This window comes from Salvelinus namaycush, chromosome 17, assembly GCF_016432855.1.
Source record: "Salvelinus namaycush isolate Seneca chromosome 17, SaNama_1.0, whole genome shotgun sequence".
Classification (NCBI taxonomy): domain Eukaryota; kingdom Metazoa; phylum Chordata; class Actinopteri; order Salmoniformes; family Salmonidae; genus Salvelinus; species Salvelinus namaycush.
This window is the reverse complement of record NC_052323.1, coordinates 11393161-11409579: the sequence shown is the minus strand read 5'-3', so window position 1 is coordinate 11409579 and position 16419 is coordinate 11393161. Positions and strand designations below refer to the sequence as shown.

The 16419-nt window shown below is 45.9% G+C and overlaps 1 protein-coding gene across 1 annotated transcript in view; it reads right to left on the bottom strand.

Annotated features, from left to right (window-relative positions):
- Window positions 1–1157: 1157 nt before the first annotated feature.
- LOC120061897 (neuronal acetylcholine receptor subunit alpha-7-like) overlaps window positions 1158–16419 on the bottom strand; it is a 41614-nt gene continuing 26352 nt past the window's right edge. Inside the window, exons 5-9 of the mRNA XM_039011674.1 lie at window positions 9096–9343; window positions 8443–8637; window positions 4794–4880; window positions 1881–1990; window positions 1158–1766 (exon numbers count right to left, since the gene is read on the bottom strand). Of these exons, the coding sequence (XP_038867602.1) occupies window positions 1158–1766; window positions 1881–1990; window positions 4794–4880; window positions 8443–8637; window positions 9096–9343 (1249 nt within the window). The remainder of the gene's footprint in view (window positions 1767–1880; window positions 1991–4793; window positions 4881–8442; window positions 8638–9095; window positions 9344–16419) is intronic.

Sequence of the window (16419 nt, the reverse complement as noted above, 5' to 3'; positions counted from 1 at the left end):
GGTAATCACGAGAGACAAACATCCTCCATGTTAATGTAACACCACTATATTCATTCCCCTATATTCAACACATGTCATATCAACTGATTGCAATTACTAATACTACGTGGATCTATTGTAGTTGTCTGATTATGGGGGCATTACGGTGTCCATACGACATTTTAGTCATTTAACAGACGCTCTTATCCAGAGGGACCATCGACAGATGTTTCACCTAGTCGGCTCGGGGATTCGAACCAGCAACCTTTCGGTTACTGGCCCAACACTCTTAACCGCTAGGCTACCCGCCACCCTTTTATATTAGGACAGCCTCCGTCTCAGCAGGAGTTTCTTCCGTCTAGTAGCCGGTGCAGTAGTTCAGTATCCACTGATAGTCGCATGGTCATGTCTTTGTCCAGTGGTTTGTTTCCATAGCTCCTGTTGTTGCAGGTTGTTGAAGGTCGAGTCCTCTTCTAATGTACATGTGAGTCTTACACCATGACGTCACAAATCATTCAATGTTATCACAGAGTGGCACAGTCAATGTCAGAGTTAATGACGTCATTTGTGGACCTAGAGAACACCTAACTACTTCTACACCCGTGACAAAGTTAGCTGCTATTTAGAATCGACAAGCAAAAAGTAAACGGTGTGTATGTACAGTACGCAAACTTATAATATAGTGAAAGTAAAATGGTTAGAATACGATAAGAAGGTCATAGTCACAATGAAACATCTCTGTATTTACACACTTTAACAATGCTAGATAATGTCACAAAGTCCAGAATGTCCAGTAAAGTTCTACATGTCGTAGAATGCATGTCCAGGAATCCAAAGTTCAAAGGTCGAGTAGATATTACAATGAGATATCTGGATGGCATGGCAACAAACAGGAACAACTTCAGTTAAGCTGGATCTAAGCAGAGGAGAGGGACTATGGAGAACCCTTGCATTGATGTTCAGTGTACATCTATTTACATTAAAATTGATTTTCTCAAATATACTCCAGAGTAATCTGGATAGAACATGTAAGGCTTGTTTCCCGTAAAGAGCATTGGCCTAGTCCTGTACTACAAAGCATGCTGAATGGAGATTCTCCATTGAAAGTGGTTCTTAGTCCAGGCCTAGGCTTAATCTGTGTCTGGGGAAACTGGCCTATACGGTTTAATATATTGACACTATTTCTTTAGATAGTCCTTGGTCACGGCCTCCAAGAAGTTGGGAGCAGACATGAGGATGGTGAAGGTGCCGATGATGGAGAAGAGAGTGAAGGCCACCAGACACAGCCTGTCCACCACGGCAGCAGCAAACTTCCACTGGCTGCAGATCGCCACTTCCTCATCCTGGTCCCTGAAGCGCTGGGCGATATACGACACCTCCTCCAGGATCTGAAAGACTTCTGGAGGAGTAAAGATCAACCCTCCTCCTCCACCACCTCCTCTCCCTCTTCCAGCACCTCCCCCTGGGGGCTCAGCCTCCTCGCAGGGGGTCCCTTGGGCCAGTCCCCCCGACGCCACGCCTGAGTCGCTGGGACAGTGGGGGCTCTCCACAGCGTTGTAGCTGAAGTAGAGGCCCATGCTGCCGTTGGAAGTGCCAGTGGAGCAGGGGGCCTGGGAGAGGGGCGGGGTGAGGCCCATCACGGTGCCCATAGGTCCCATCTCGATGGAGCTGGCGCTGGAATGTTGCTGGGGAGGGTGGCGGTACTGGTAGCCAGCGGGTTTGCGCTCCTCACCTGGCTGTTTCATTCGCAGAAACCATGCACACCAGTTCAACAGCACCACCCTGACCTGGACAGAGAGAAGAGGGGGTTGAGACTGAAACACACACACACAATGGCGACGATGATGACAACAACGATAATGATGATGAGGGATACGATGAAGATTGGGAACGGGACTCACCCATCTGGGCATCTTGCCGCCCTGTGGGTCGTGGTGATGGAACTGCAGGACCAGAACAGTCACCACCACAGACAGACCCACTATCATCATTGTACTGGCAAAGTACTGAGCTACAAAACAAAAGCCACAACCACATCAAACATTAACACAGTAACATCACACGTGATACAGACACTGACCAAAAGAAAAAAGAGATTTGTGTGTCCCAAATGGCACTGGTCATGGCAAAAGCTGTGCACTAAATAGGGAATAGGTCGCCAGTTGAATGTGTCGTAAATCACGCAACCCAATAAAAGAACAGCAGTAAAACAGAAGAGAAGGCCAACAAGACCGAGCTTTAGTGCTGAGTCATTGAGGGCACATCATGAATGGGTTGTCTCAGGGGAGGGACTGGGGGGAGGCAGGGAGGGATGTGAGGGGAGCGTCACCCCGCTCAAGCGTTAACTCAACACTGTTCTTCCCCAAATATCTCAGCTCTGTAGCTGCCCCAGGCCAGTCACACCCCCCTCACTCTCTCTGTTAGCAAACAACCGCTAAACAGTTCAGACAAGAAGAAATGCTAGCGGGGCAAAGTGCACATGACCCACTGTGGGATCAGGGGTTAGGGTCATCCCTAGTCGACTTAGGAAGAGGAAGATGAGGAAGATGGGAAGGAAGAGGAAGATGAGGGAGGAGTGAGGAAGAGAGGAGGTCGAGGAGGAGTGAAATAGAGGCGGAAATAGAGAAGACAGAGGAAGAGTATGGTGAAGGGTAAGCGAGGGAGCAGGAGAAAAGAGGAAGAGGAAAACACGGAAGCTGAACACAAATTAAGATAAGTATGAGAAAGAGGAGGAGGTGGATCCAGGAGAAGAGTTGGATTCTATTAAGGAAGAGTTGGATGAAGACACCAGATAGCAGTCCTGCCAGAGTCTAATCCAGCAGAGTGGAGGTGGGAAGTGCAGAGATGCCCCTACAGACCTACAGAGTGCTGACTAACACTGCCCTTCACTTAGAACTCTACACAGCCCATCCCCATCGGAGCCTGTCAGCAGCTTCACATTCACACACAAAACTACATGAGTGTGTTCGAGTGAGACACACAGAGATGGAGCAGGCCAGGGAAGGGTAGGATGGGGGGGGGGATGAGAGAGGGTGCTGACGTTACCACTTTTTGGGTATAGTGGGACCTCATCAGCACCCTGACTGTGGTTCAGTGTCTCGAGGCCCAAAAAACACATTCAACCAAATCAACTAATCATCAACATGTGGATTTGACAGATCAGGTGTGTTAGTGCTGGTCTGGAACAAAAGCCTGCAAACACTATGGCCTTCTAGGAGCAGGAGTGAGAAACACTGCTGTATAATGTATAAACAGACTGAAATGGACAGGCAGCTTCTGGAGTATAACTCACTGGCAGACAAACACGCTGTGTAGTTCATAGCAAAAACGGTATCATTCATTTTTATTTGACTCCTCAAGGTTTTTGAGCGCTGAGCACTGGGCCTCCGTGCTGGTCAATGGGACATCAAATCTGATTTATGATTACATCATAAACACAACTAACCGCAACTAACAGTTTCTTGTCGCTAATACAAATGCACCGATATTTACATGGTAAACAAATGTAGGACTATTTTGCAGGAAGATTTATAGAAACTGCATAGGTCTACACACACACACATACACACACACACACACACACACACACACACACACACACACACACACACACACACACACACACACACACACACACACACACACACACACACACACACACACCTCCTAGGTCTCCACACCAGAGAGGGGATGGCTGAATTAGTGAGCGTTTTACCCTCATATCACGAGTGTCTCATCGCAGCAGCTGAAGCCTTTGAAGTTCTCTCTCAGAACTTTACCCCCTAACGGTTACTCATATCCCTCCCTCCATCCAGCCTTGCATCCTGCTCTTCTTCCTCTCCTCACGGGGAGCCTGGCTTGTCACAGCCTACTAATAACGTTGACAGTATCATCGTCATTGTCAGCATGTTCCAACACCATCCTGCTCCATCATAACATTAAGGGATTGACACTGACATACTGGACATATATCACAGGAGGCTGGTGGCACTGTCTGTGATTTATTTAGAATTCAAGGCACACTTAACCAGCATGGCTACCACAGTATTCTGCAGCGATACGCCATCCAATCTGGTTTGAGCTTAATGGGACTATCATTTGATTTTCAACTGGACAATGACCCAAAACACACCTCCAGGCTGTATAAGGGCTATTTGACCAAGAAGGAGAGTGATAGAGCTGCATCAGATGACCTGGCCTCCACAGTCAACACTGACCTCAACCCAATTGAGATGGTTTGGGATGAGTTGGACCGCTGAGTGAAGGAAAAGCAGCCAATAAGTGCTCAGCATATGTGGGAACTCTTTCAAGACTGTTGGGAAAGCATTCCAGGTGAAGCTGGTTGAGAGAATGCCAAGAGTGTGACTGTCATCAAGGCAACGGGTGGCTACTTGTTTGGTTACTACATGATTACATATGTGTTATTTCATGTGTTATTTCATAGTTTTGATGTCTTCACTATTAATCTACAATGTAGAAAATAGTAAAAATAAAGAAAAACCCTTGAATGAGTAGGTGTGTCCAAACTTTTGACTGGTACTGTATGATTTTGATTGGACACCCTAGTACATAGGCTCTCAGCCCTCACTGACATTAATAACTTATTAATGTACCGCTAGTCGAACCTAGCGAGGCCATCAGAGGATCACAGACTGTATTAACATACACATTAACACACGATTTGCACACACACATTAATACAAACACACACTCTCTGGCTTTACACTCCCTAATGCACAGCCAATCAAACCAAACCATAAGAGGACAGAGGATAACGTATATAACACACACACACACACACACAAAGAACCCACCGATGAGAGGCACAGAGTCTGAGGTGGCGGGCATGATCTCAGCAACCAGTAGCATGAAGACTGTTAGAGAGAGCAAGACCGTGATACCTGGAGAGAGACAGAGAGACAGAGGCAGAGAGAGAGCGAGACAAAGAGAGAGACAGACAGAGAGAGAGAAAGTGAGAGAGAGAAAGTGAGAGAGAGAGCAAGAATAAGTCCTTCTACCTGTTAAGTATAGCATGATAAAAGACAAGCAGGTCTAGAGGGAAAGGGGTGGTGTGTGTGTGTGTGTGTGTGTGTGTGTGTGTGTGTGTGTGTGTGTGTGTGTGTGTGTGTGTGTGTGTGTGTGTGTGTGTGTGTGTGTGTGTGTGTGTGTGTGTGTGTGTGTACACGAGCGAGTCTTTGCTGCCTCAGCCCAACCTGTCACAGTAATGTTCAGTGAAGTGTTATGCATGGCTAGCTGTGGACCAGCCAACACAGGACCAGAGGTGATGCCCAGGTGAGCTGATGATGTCATAAGATGTTAAACATGCAGCGACAGTCAGGGAATAAACAAACCACTGTCGTCCTTCATAAGTAATCTGCTCGCCTGCTGTGCCTGTTTATGTCTGTTACACTGCTACTGACTACTGGGTTGTTGTAAACACACATGTCTATTAGTGATAGGGGAAAATAACTTAAATCGGTTCTACCAAATTTCTATCAACATGTTAAATGTGCAACCAGAGGGAAAACAATTCTAGATCACCTGTACTCCACACACAGAGATGCATACAAAGCTCTCCCTCGCCCTCCATTTGGTAAATCCGACCACAACTCTATCCTCCTGATTCCTTACAAGCAAAAATTAAAGCAGGAAGCACCAGTGACTCGGTCTATAAAAAAAGTGGTCAGATGAAGCAGATGCTAAACTACAGGACTGTTTTGCTAGCAAAGACTGGAACATGTTCCGGGATTCTTCTGATGGCATTGAGGAGTACACCACATCAGTCACTGGCTTTATCAATAAGTGCATCGAGGACGTCGTCCCCACAGTGACTAAGTATGTACCCCAACCAGAAGCCATGGATTACAGGCAACATTCGCACTGAGCTAAAGGGTAGAGCTGCCGCTTTCAAGGTGTGGGACTCTAACCCGGAAGCTTACAAGAAATCCTGCTATGCCCTGCGACGAACCATCAAACAGGGAAAGCGGCAATCCAGGGCTAAGATTGAATCATACTACACCGGCTCCGACGCTCATCTTATGTGGCAGGGCTTGCAAACTATTGCAGACTACAAAGAGAAGCACAGCCGTGAGCTGCCCAGTGACACGAGCCTACCAGACGAGCTAAATCACTTCTATGCTTGCTTCGAGGCAAGCAACACTGAGGCATGCATGAGAGCATCAGCTGTTCCGGATGACTGTGTGATCACGCTCTCCGTAGCCGACGTAAGAACTTTAAACAGGTCAACATACACAAGGCTTCGGGGCCAGACGGATTACCAGGACGTGTGCTCCGGGCATGTGCTGACCAACTGGCAGGTGTCTTCACTGACATTTTCAACATGTCCCTGATTGAGTCTGTAATTCCAACATGTTTCAAGCAGATCATCATAGTCCCTGTTCCCAAGAACACAAAGGCTACCTGCCTAAATGACTACAGACCCGTAGCACTCACGTCCGTAGCCATGAAGTGCTTTGAAAGGTTGGTAATGGCTCACATCAACACCATTATCCCAGAAACGCTAGACCCACTCCAATTTGCATACTGCCCAAACAGATCCACAGATGATGCAATCTCTATTGCACTCCACACTGCCCTTTCCCACCTGGACAAAAGGAACACTTATGTGAGAATGCTATTCATTGACTACAGCTCAGCGTTCAACACCATAGTACCCTCAAAGCTCATCACTAAGCTAAGGAGCCTGGGGCTAAACACCTCCCTCTGCAACTGGACCCTGGACTTCCTGACGGGCCGCACCCAGGTGGTGAGGGTAGGTAACAACACATCTGTCACGCTGATCCTCAACACTGGAGCTCCCCAGGGGTGCGTGCTCAGTCCCCTCCTGTACTCCCTGTTCACCCACGACTACATGGCCAGGCACGAGTCCAACACCATCATTAAGTTTGCAGACGACACAACAGTGGTAGGCCTGATCACCGACAAGACAGCCTATAGGGAGGAGGTCCAAGACCTGGCCGGGTGGTGCCAGAATAACAACCTATCCCTCAACGTAACCAAGACTAAGGAGATGATTGTGTACTACAGGAAAAGGAGGACCGAGCACGCCCCCATTCTCATCAACGGGGCTGTAGTGGAGCAGGTTGAGAGCTTCAAGTTCATTGGTGTCCACATCAACAACAAACTAGAATGGTCCAAACACACCAAGACAGTCGTGAAGAGGGCACGACAAAGCCTATTCACCCTCAGGAAACTAAAAATATTTGGCATGGGTCCTGAGATCCTCAAAAGGTTCTACAGCTGCAACATCGAGAGCATCCTGACTGGTTGCATCACTCCCTGGTACAGCAATTGCTCGGCCTCTGACCGCAAGGCACAACAGAGGGTAGTACGTACGGCCCAGTACATCACTGGGGCTAAGCTGCCTGCAATTCATGACCTCTACACCAGGCGGTGTCAGAGGAAGGCCCTAAAAATTGTCAAAGACCCCAGCCACCCCAGTCATAGACTGTTCTCTCTACTACCGCATGGCAAGCGGTGCCGGAGTGCCAAGTCTAGGACAAAAAGGCTTCTCAACAGTTTTTACCCCCAAGCCATAAGACTCCTGAACAGGTAATCAAATGGCTACCTGGACTATTTGCATTGTGTGCCCCCGCCCCAACCCCTCTTTTACGCTGCTGCTACTCTCTGTTTATCATATATGCATAGTCACTTTAACTATACATTCATGTACATACTACCTCAATTGGGCGGACCAACCAGTGCAACCGCACATTGGCTAACCGGGCTATCTGCATTGTGTCCCACCACCCGCCAACCCCTCTTTTACGCTACTCTGTTCATCATATATGCATAGTCACTTTAACCATATCTACATGTACATACTACCTCAATCAGCCTGACTAACCGGTGTCTGTATGTAGCCTCGCTACCTTTATAGCCTCGCTACTGTATATAGCCTGTCTTTTTACTGTTGTTTTATTTCTTTACTTACCTAATGTTCACCTAATACCTTTTTTGCACTGTTGGTTAGAGCCTGTAAGTAAGCATTTCACTGTAAGGTCTACACCTGTTGTATTCGGCGCACGTGACAAATACACTTTGATTTGATTTGAAATATGTATACAGTTACATATCGCAATAATATTTTGGACAATATTATATCGATACTTTGACTCCAAATAACAATTTGTTAAATAAATGATAACAACATCATTTTTTTGCTAGGTACAGTAGCGTTAGACAGCGCTAGTCGGCTGTACCTCTGGCAAAATTCTGGTAGAGCGCGCGAGATAAGATTGTCAGACTTATAACCTCTTGGCTAAACTGACTTGTTAGACTGACAGTTTCTCTGATATGTTCAAGGCAAGTTACCAATTGGAAGAGATTACAGGTAACTGCTGACCCTGCGATATCTATTAATAAACCTGACAGAAGTCCAGTATAGATAGTACTCCGTAACAGACAAAAATCCAAGATGGCTTCCCGGCATTCCTTCCTTACCCAGGGAGATCTTCTCTCCGGAGTCGGCGGGCAGCAGAAAGACCAGCAGGGCCAGGCCAGAGATGAGGACACAGGGGATGAGCAGGTTGAGACCGTAGTAGAGGGTTCGTCTTCGCATGGTGACGGTGAAGGTGACGTCAGGGTAGGGCTCCTTACAGCAGTCATAGTACAGCTCATTACGCTTGGCAGGGACTCCTAGGAGACACACACACACACACACATTAAGAAACACAGAGGGGGGATTCAACATCACTGCATTTACATTGATTCAAAGATGGACTGTTCACATTTTCTTTGACACACACAAGTACGAACCACACATTTCAAAGGACATATAGGCAACAAATAACACAGGCTGGGGATCTCCATGCACTCTCAAACACGTGTTCCTTTTGCTAAGCAGAGTTAATCCCAGTAACATGCCCTCTCTGGCAGTGTGGAGTAAACATGAAATGTGCCATCGGGATCAGTCTGACAACCCCCCCCATACGCAGACACCCCCCTCAGGGACCCTCCACTGGCCCAGATGGGTCGTAACTGGCTGGGGTGACAGCCCCACCCCCTCTCCCACAACCCCATTCCCACCCACCTCTATAGAGATAACGACAGAGGCATGGACATACATGCTGAGAGAGAGATTAACCACATCGTACCCACGAGGTCCCACTCTCCATTGGGTATGTAGGTAGACGTGTCCACGTCCAGCATCTGCAGGTCCAGCAGCCAGCCGTTGTGGGTCCACGAGCCAAACTTCAGGTCACACTTCTGGACGTCGAAGGGGAACCAGCGTACGTCAATATAGCAGGTACTCTTCAGGATGCCCGGGGGGATGTACTGGCAGTAACCCGACGCATTCACCAGCACGTTGGTGTGGAAGGTGGCATCAAATCTCTCATCAGCACTGTAGGGAGAAGGAGAGAGAGCGATGCATACCTTTAACCTGTGACATCTCAATAGATCCATGTCAAAAAGTATTACTTATATATTTGTGATGTAAGACAGAATACAAGGAGACAGAGTGTATGTGTGTATTAGAGAGAGAGAGAAAATAAGTAATTCTACCTGTTAAGTATAGCATGATAAAAGACAAGCAGGTCTAGAGGGAAAGGGGTGGTGTGTGCCTGCGTGTGTGTGTGTGTGTGTGTGTGTGTGTGTGTGTGTGTGTGTGTGTGTGTGTGTGTGTGTGTGTGTGTGTGTGTGTGTGTGTGTGTGTGTGTGCGTGTGTGCGTGCCTGGGTGTGTGTGAGTCTTTGCTGCCTCAGCCCAACCTGTCACAGTAATGTTCAGTGAAGTGTTATGCATGGCTAGCTGTGGACCAGCCAACACAGGACCAGAGGTGATGCCCAGGTGAGCTGATGATGTCATAAGATGTTAAACATGCAGCGACAGTCAGGGAATAAACAAACCACTGTCGTCCTTCATAAGTAATCTGCTCGCCTGCTGTGCCTGTTTATGTCTGTTACACTGCTACTGACTACTGGGTTGTTGTAAACACACATTTCTATGGTAGAACATATTACATATGTGTTTAGAGGTAGCCCGAGTTCGAGAAGTTAAAACAGTCAGACAACCTGTCCTGTGTCAACACACACACACCCTGTGAGTAACGTACACAGATCTACAGTGACACACACATACACTAATTGCACTATAACAGTGACAAACGGTGCCCACATACTGTTAGAGTCCCAACAGCAGTCCCAACACCTTACCTCTGCTACAACTGGCATCGGAGCCTTGTTTGGCAGCGAAACAGTTCATTCAGCCTCATTTACTGCCATTTAAAAAACCAAAGCTGATATGGCTGATTTGCTTAAACAAATGTGTTTTTTTCTCACAATTGAGATGTACAAACTATGGCATGAGGGGACGACAAGCGGATAAGAGGCAATCCGTGATTTTGATTAAGACATTAATGAGCGAGCCAGGACGGACATAGTCAGTATAACTATTTGGTCAGCACTTTTGAAATGTACAGCAAAAGAATTCAGAACATGGGCCGTTCTTACAGTGTTCTCCCTGCATACAAAAGTCAGAACCGTAGGATAAATAAAGGGGGCATATAAACAATGAAAGCTCTTACAATATTTGATGATTACATTTCTCAAAAACAGGTTATAGGCTACATGTGTGCCACCAAGTCAGAACAGTAGGCAAAATTAAGAGGTGAAAATAAACCAAATTATTAGGGTGGGGCACGTGGGCTACTAACAGCTTACTACACAACATACACTTAGTATTACTTTCTTAGCTACAGTATACATATCTCCCTGGCATATTACATCATTTATGCAGCAGCATACAAGACATTTTTGGACTACTCTTGTTTTGCTGTGCTCACTTGAACAGGAAGGTGGCGCGGCCGCCCCTCGTGGGCAAATTTTGTCATCAAACTTTGGCATCAAAGTTAACATTTGTTTTGAGCGCGGCACAAATCATGCTTCATTGACATCATGGCCAATGTTGAATGTTTATCATTTTAAACTAGAAAAAGAGACCCTTAGTCTTAGACTAGGGACCACACAGCAACTCCACTGAATAGCAGGCTAAGGCTTGCTTTGCAATGCTTGCAGTTAGCCACTGATTCCTTCCAAAACATTTGCGATTTCCAATTTGTTGTGTAATGTTAATGTCCAATGGCCGATGAGCACCAATATGTTTAATCTATCATTAATCTATCATTATTTCTCTGACAGGGATTAAAAAGGATTTGCCAGTAGATTGTCGACTTGATTCATGATGATGACTGCTAGCTAAGATTTTGAAAGTATGATGTTGACATGACCAGTTCAATCAAGTCAGTTAAGAACAAATTCTTATTTACAGTGACGGCCTACCAAAAGGCAAAAGGCCTCCTGCGGGGAGGAAAATTAAGAAAAATATAGGACAAAACACACATCACGACAAGAGAGACAACACAACACTACAAAAAGAGAGACCTAAGACAACATAGCATGGCAGCAACATGATAACACAGCATGGTAGCAACACAACATGGCAGCAGCACAACATGGTCGCAGTACAAAACATGGTACAAACATTATTGGGCACATACAACAGCATAAAGGGCAAGAAGGTAGAGACAACAATACATCACGCAAAGCAGCCACAACTGTCAGTAAGAGTGTCCATGATTGAGTCTTTGAATGAAGAGATTGAGATAAAACTGTCCAGTTTGAGTGTTTGTTGCAGCTCGTTCCAGTCGCTTGCTGCAGCGAACTGAAAAGAGGAGCGAACCAGGGAGGTGGGTGCTTTGGGGACATTTAACAGAATGTGACTGGCAGAACGGGTGTTGTATGTGGAAGATGAGGGCTACAGAAGATATCTCAGATAAAGGAGAGTGAGGCCTATGAGGGTTTTATAAATAAGCATCAACCAGTGGGTCTTGCGACGGGTATACAGATATGACCAGTTTACAGAGGAGTATAGAGTGCAGTGATGTGTCCTATAAGGAGCATTGGTGGCAAATCAATTTTTATTGATTAGTGTATTTTTTTTTACCCCTTTTTCTCCTCAATTTCGTGGTATCCAATTGGTAGTTACAATCTTGTCCCATCCCTGCAACTCCCATACGGATTTGGGAGACGCGAAGGTCGAGAGCCGTGCGTCCTCCGAAACACAACCCGGCCAAGTAGGACTGCTTCTTGACACAATGTCCACTTAAACCGGAAGCCAGCGGCACAAATGTGTCGGAGGAAACACCGTACACCTGGTGACTGTGTAAGCGTGCATTGCGCCCGGCCCGCCACAGGAGTTGCTAGTGCGCAATGGGACAAGAACATCCCTGCCGGCCAAACCCTCCACTAACCCGGGACGACGCTGGGCCAATTGTGCGCCGTCCCATGGGTCTCCCGGTCGCGGTCGTCTGCAACAGAGCCTGGACTTCAACCAGGATCTCTAGTGGCACAGCTAGAACTGCAATGTAGTGCCTTAGACCACTACGCCACTCGGGAGACACCTCTTGGTGGCAAATCTGATGGCCAAATGGTAAAGACCATCTAGCCACTCGAGCGCACCCTTACCTGCCGATCTATAAACTACGTCTCCGTAATCTAGCATGGGTAGGCTGGTCATCTGAATCAGGGTTAGTTTGGCAACTGGGGTGAAAGAGGAGCGATTACGATAGAGGAAACCAAGTTTAGATTTAACTTTAGCCTGCAGCTTTGATATGTGCTGAAAGAAGGACAGTGTACCATCGGGCCATACTCCCTTGTACTTGTACGAGGTGACTACCTCAAGCTCTAAACCTACAGTGGTAGTAATCACACCTGTGGGGAGAGGGGCATTCTTCTTACCAAACCACATGACCTTTGTTTTGGAGGTGTTCAGAATAAGGTCAAGGGCAGAGAAAGCTTGTTGGATACTAAGAAAGCTTTGTTGTAGAGCGTTTAACATAAAATCCAGGGAGTGGCCAGATGAGTATGACTGTATCATCTGCATATAAATAGATGAGAGAGCTTCCTATTGCCTGAGCTATGTTGTTGATGTAAATTGAGAAGAGCGTCTGGCCTAGGATCGAGCCTTGGGGTACTCCCTTGGTGACAGGCAGTGGCTGAGACAGCAGATGTTCTGACTTTATACACTGCACTCTTTGAGAGAGGTAGTTAGGAAACCAGGCCAAAGCCCGTCAGATACACCAATACTCCTTAGCCGGCCCACAAGAATGGAATTGTCCACCGTATCGAAAGCTTTGGCCAAGTCAATATAAATGCAGCACAACATTGCTTAGAATCAAGGGCAATGGTGACATCATTGAGGACCTTTAAGGTTGCAGTGACACATCCATAACCTGAGCGGAAACCAGAATCCATGCCAGAGAGAATACTATAGACATGAAGAAAGCCAGTCAGTTGATTATTGACAAGTTTTTTCAACACTTTTGATAAACAGGAAATAGGCCTATAACAGTTAGGATCAGCTTGATCTCCCCCTTTAAATAAAGGATGCACCGTGGCTGCCTTCTAAGCAATCGGAACCTCCCCAGAGAGGAGAGACAGGTTAAAAAGGTCAGAGATAGGCTTGGTGATGATAGGGGCAGCAACCTTCAAGAAGATAGGGTCTTTTACCCAGATGTTTTTTGGGGGTCAAGTTTAAGGAGCTCCTTTAGCCCCTCAGACTCAGTGACAGCCTGCAGGGAGAAACTTTGTAGCGGGGCAGGGGGAAAAGAGGGAGAAGCACCAGGGATAGTCACATTAGAAGGGGTGGGAGATGAGGAAATGTTGGATGGGCAAGGAGGCATGGCTGAGTCAAATAGGAATCCTGACTTAATGAAGTAGTGATTAAAGAGCTCAACCATGTGCTTCTTGTCAGTAACAACCACATCATCAACATTAAGGAACATGGGCAGCTGTGCGGAGGAGGGTTTATTCTCCACATAGCCGTTTTCCAGAACTTCTTGGGGTTAGACCCACAGAGAGAGAACTGCTCCTTAAAGCAACTAACTTTGACCTTCCGGCTAGCCTGAGTGCACTTATTTCTCATTTGCCTGAACGAGAGCCAGTCAGCCTGAGTATGCGTGTGTCAAGCCTTTCACCAAATGCAATTCTTAAGTTGGAGTAACACTGCAAGATCACGGTCGAACCAGGGGCTGAACCTATTTTTAATTCAAATTTTCTTTATGGGGGGCGTGTTTGTTAACACCACTGAAAATATCAAAAAGAAGGTTCAAGCGTCTTCAACAGAGGGGATCATGTTGATTCTATACCAATTTACAGAGGCCAGGTCATGAAGGAAGGCTTGCACATTCAAGTTTCTTAGCAAGCGTCTATGACAAATCAGGACAGGTCGTTTCACTGAGCAGCCATTATGAACACAGGCTGTAAAACAGTGATCACTAAGGTCATTACAGAAAACACCAGACTGATACAGTTGAAGTCGGAAGTTTACATACACTTAGGTTGGAGTCATTAAAACACGTTTTTCAACCACTCCACAAAATTCTTGTTAACAAACCATAGTTTTGGCAAGTCAATTAGGACATATACTTTGTGCATGTGCATGACAACAATTGTTAACACAGATTATTTTGCTTATAATTCACTGTATCACATTTCCAGTGGGTCAGAAATGTACATACACTAAGTTGACTGTGCCTTTAAACAGCTTGGAAAAGTCCAGAAAATTATGTCATGGCTTTAGAAGCATCTGGTAGGCTGATTGGCATGATATGAGTCAATTGGAGGTGTACCTGTGGATGTATTTCAAGGCCTACCTTCAAACTCAGTGCCTCTTTGCTTGACATCATTGGAAAATCAAAAGAAATCAGCCAAGACTTCAGGAAAAAAAATTGTAGACCTCCACAAGTCTGGTTCATCCATGGGAGCAATTTCCAAATGCCTGAAGGTACCACGTTCATCTGTACAAAACAATAGTGCGCAAGTATAAACACCATGGGACCACGCAGCCGTCATATCGCTCACGAAGGAGACCTAGAGATGTCTCCTGGAGATGAACGTACTTTGTTGCAAAAAGTGCAAATCAATCCCAGAACAACAGCAAAGGACCTTGTGAAGATGCGGAGGAAACACGTACAAAAGTATCTATATCCACAGTAAAACGAGTCCTATATCGACATAACCTGAAAGGCCCTGAAACCTGAAAGCCACTGCTCCAAAACCGCCATAAAAAAACCCAGACTACGGTTTGCAACTGCACATGGGGACAAAGATTGTACTTTTTGGAGAAATCTCCTATGGTCTGATGAAACAACAATAGAATTCTTTGGCCATAATGATCATCGTTATGTTTGCAGGAAAAAAGGGGAGGTTTGTAAGCCGAAGAACACCATCCCAACCGTGAAGCATGGGGGTGGCAGCATCATGTTTTGGGGGTGTTTTGCTGCAGGAGGGACTGGTGCACTTCACAAAATAGATGGCTTCATGAGGAAGGAAAATTATGTGGATATATTGAAGCAACATCTCAAGATATCAGTCAGGAAGTTAAAGATTGGTCGCAAATGGGTCTTCCAAATGGACAATGACCCAAAGCATACTTCCAAAGTTGTGGCAAAATGGCTTAAGGACAACAAAGTCAAGGTATTGGAGTGGCCTTCACAAAGCCCTGACCTCAATCCTATAGAAAATGTGTGGGCAGAACTGATAAAGCATGTGCAAGCAAGGAGGCCTACAAACCTGACTCAGTTACACCAGCTCTGTCAGGAGGATAGGGGCCAAAATTCACCCAATTTATTGTGGGAAGCTTGTGGAAGGCTACCCGAAAAGTTTGACCCAAGTTAAAATGTTTAAAGGCAATGCTACCAAATACTAATTGAGTGTATGTAAACTTCTGACCCACTGGGAATGTGATGAAGGAAATAAAAGCTGAAATAAATCATTTTCTCAACTATTATTCTGACATTTCACATTCTTAAAATAAAGTGGTGATCCTAACTGACCTAAAACAGGGAATTTTTACTAGGATTAAATGTCAGGAATTGTGAAAAATTGAGTTTAAATGTATTTGGCTATGGTGTATGTAAACTTCCAACTTCAACTGTACCTATCAGGATTATTTGTGAGGATAACATCAAGGAGAGAAGCCTTTTCTGGGTGTTAGGAGTCCTTGTGGGATTATTAATAATCTGAGAAAGATTTAGGGAGTCCCATTGCTTTAGGACTTGGTCAGGGGGTTTAAGCATATCCCAGTTTTGGTCACCTAGCAGGACAAATTCAGACTTAGTGTAAGGGGCCAGGAGAGATCTTAGGGCAGGTAGGGTACAGGCCGGTGCTGATGGAGGACGATAACACCCAGCAACAGTCAACAAAGAGCTATTTGGTAAAGATTGCCACTCCCCCACCCTTGGAAGATCTGTCTTGCCGAAAAAGGTTATAACCAGGAAGGTTAGAATCAGTATTCAAAACACTCTTCCTTAACCACGTCTCAGTAATGACCAACACATCTGGATTGGAGCTGTGATCCCACACTTTCAATTGATCCATTTTAGGAAATAAGCTTCTAGTGTTAACGTATAGAAAACCCA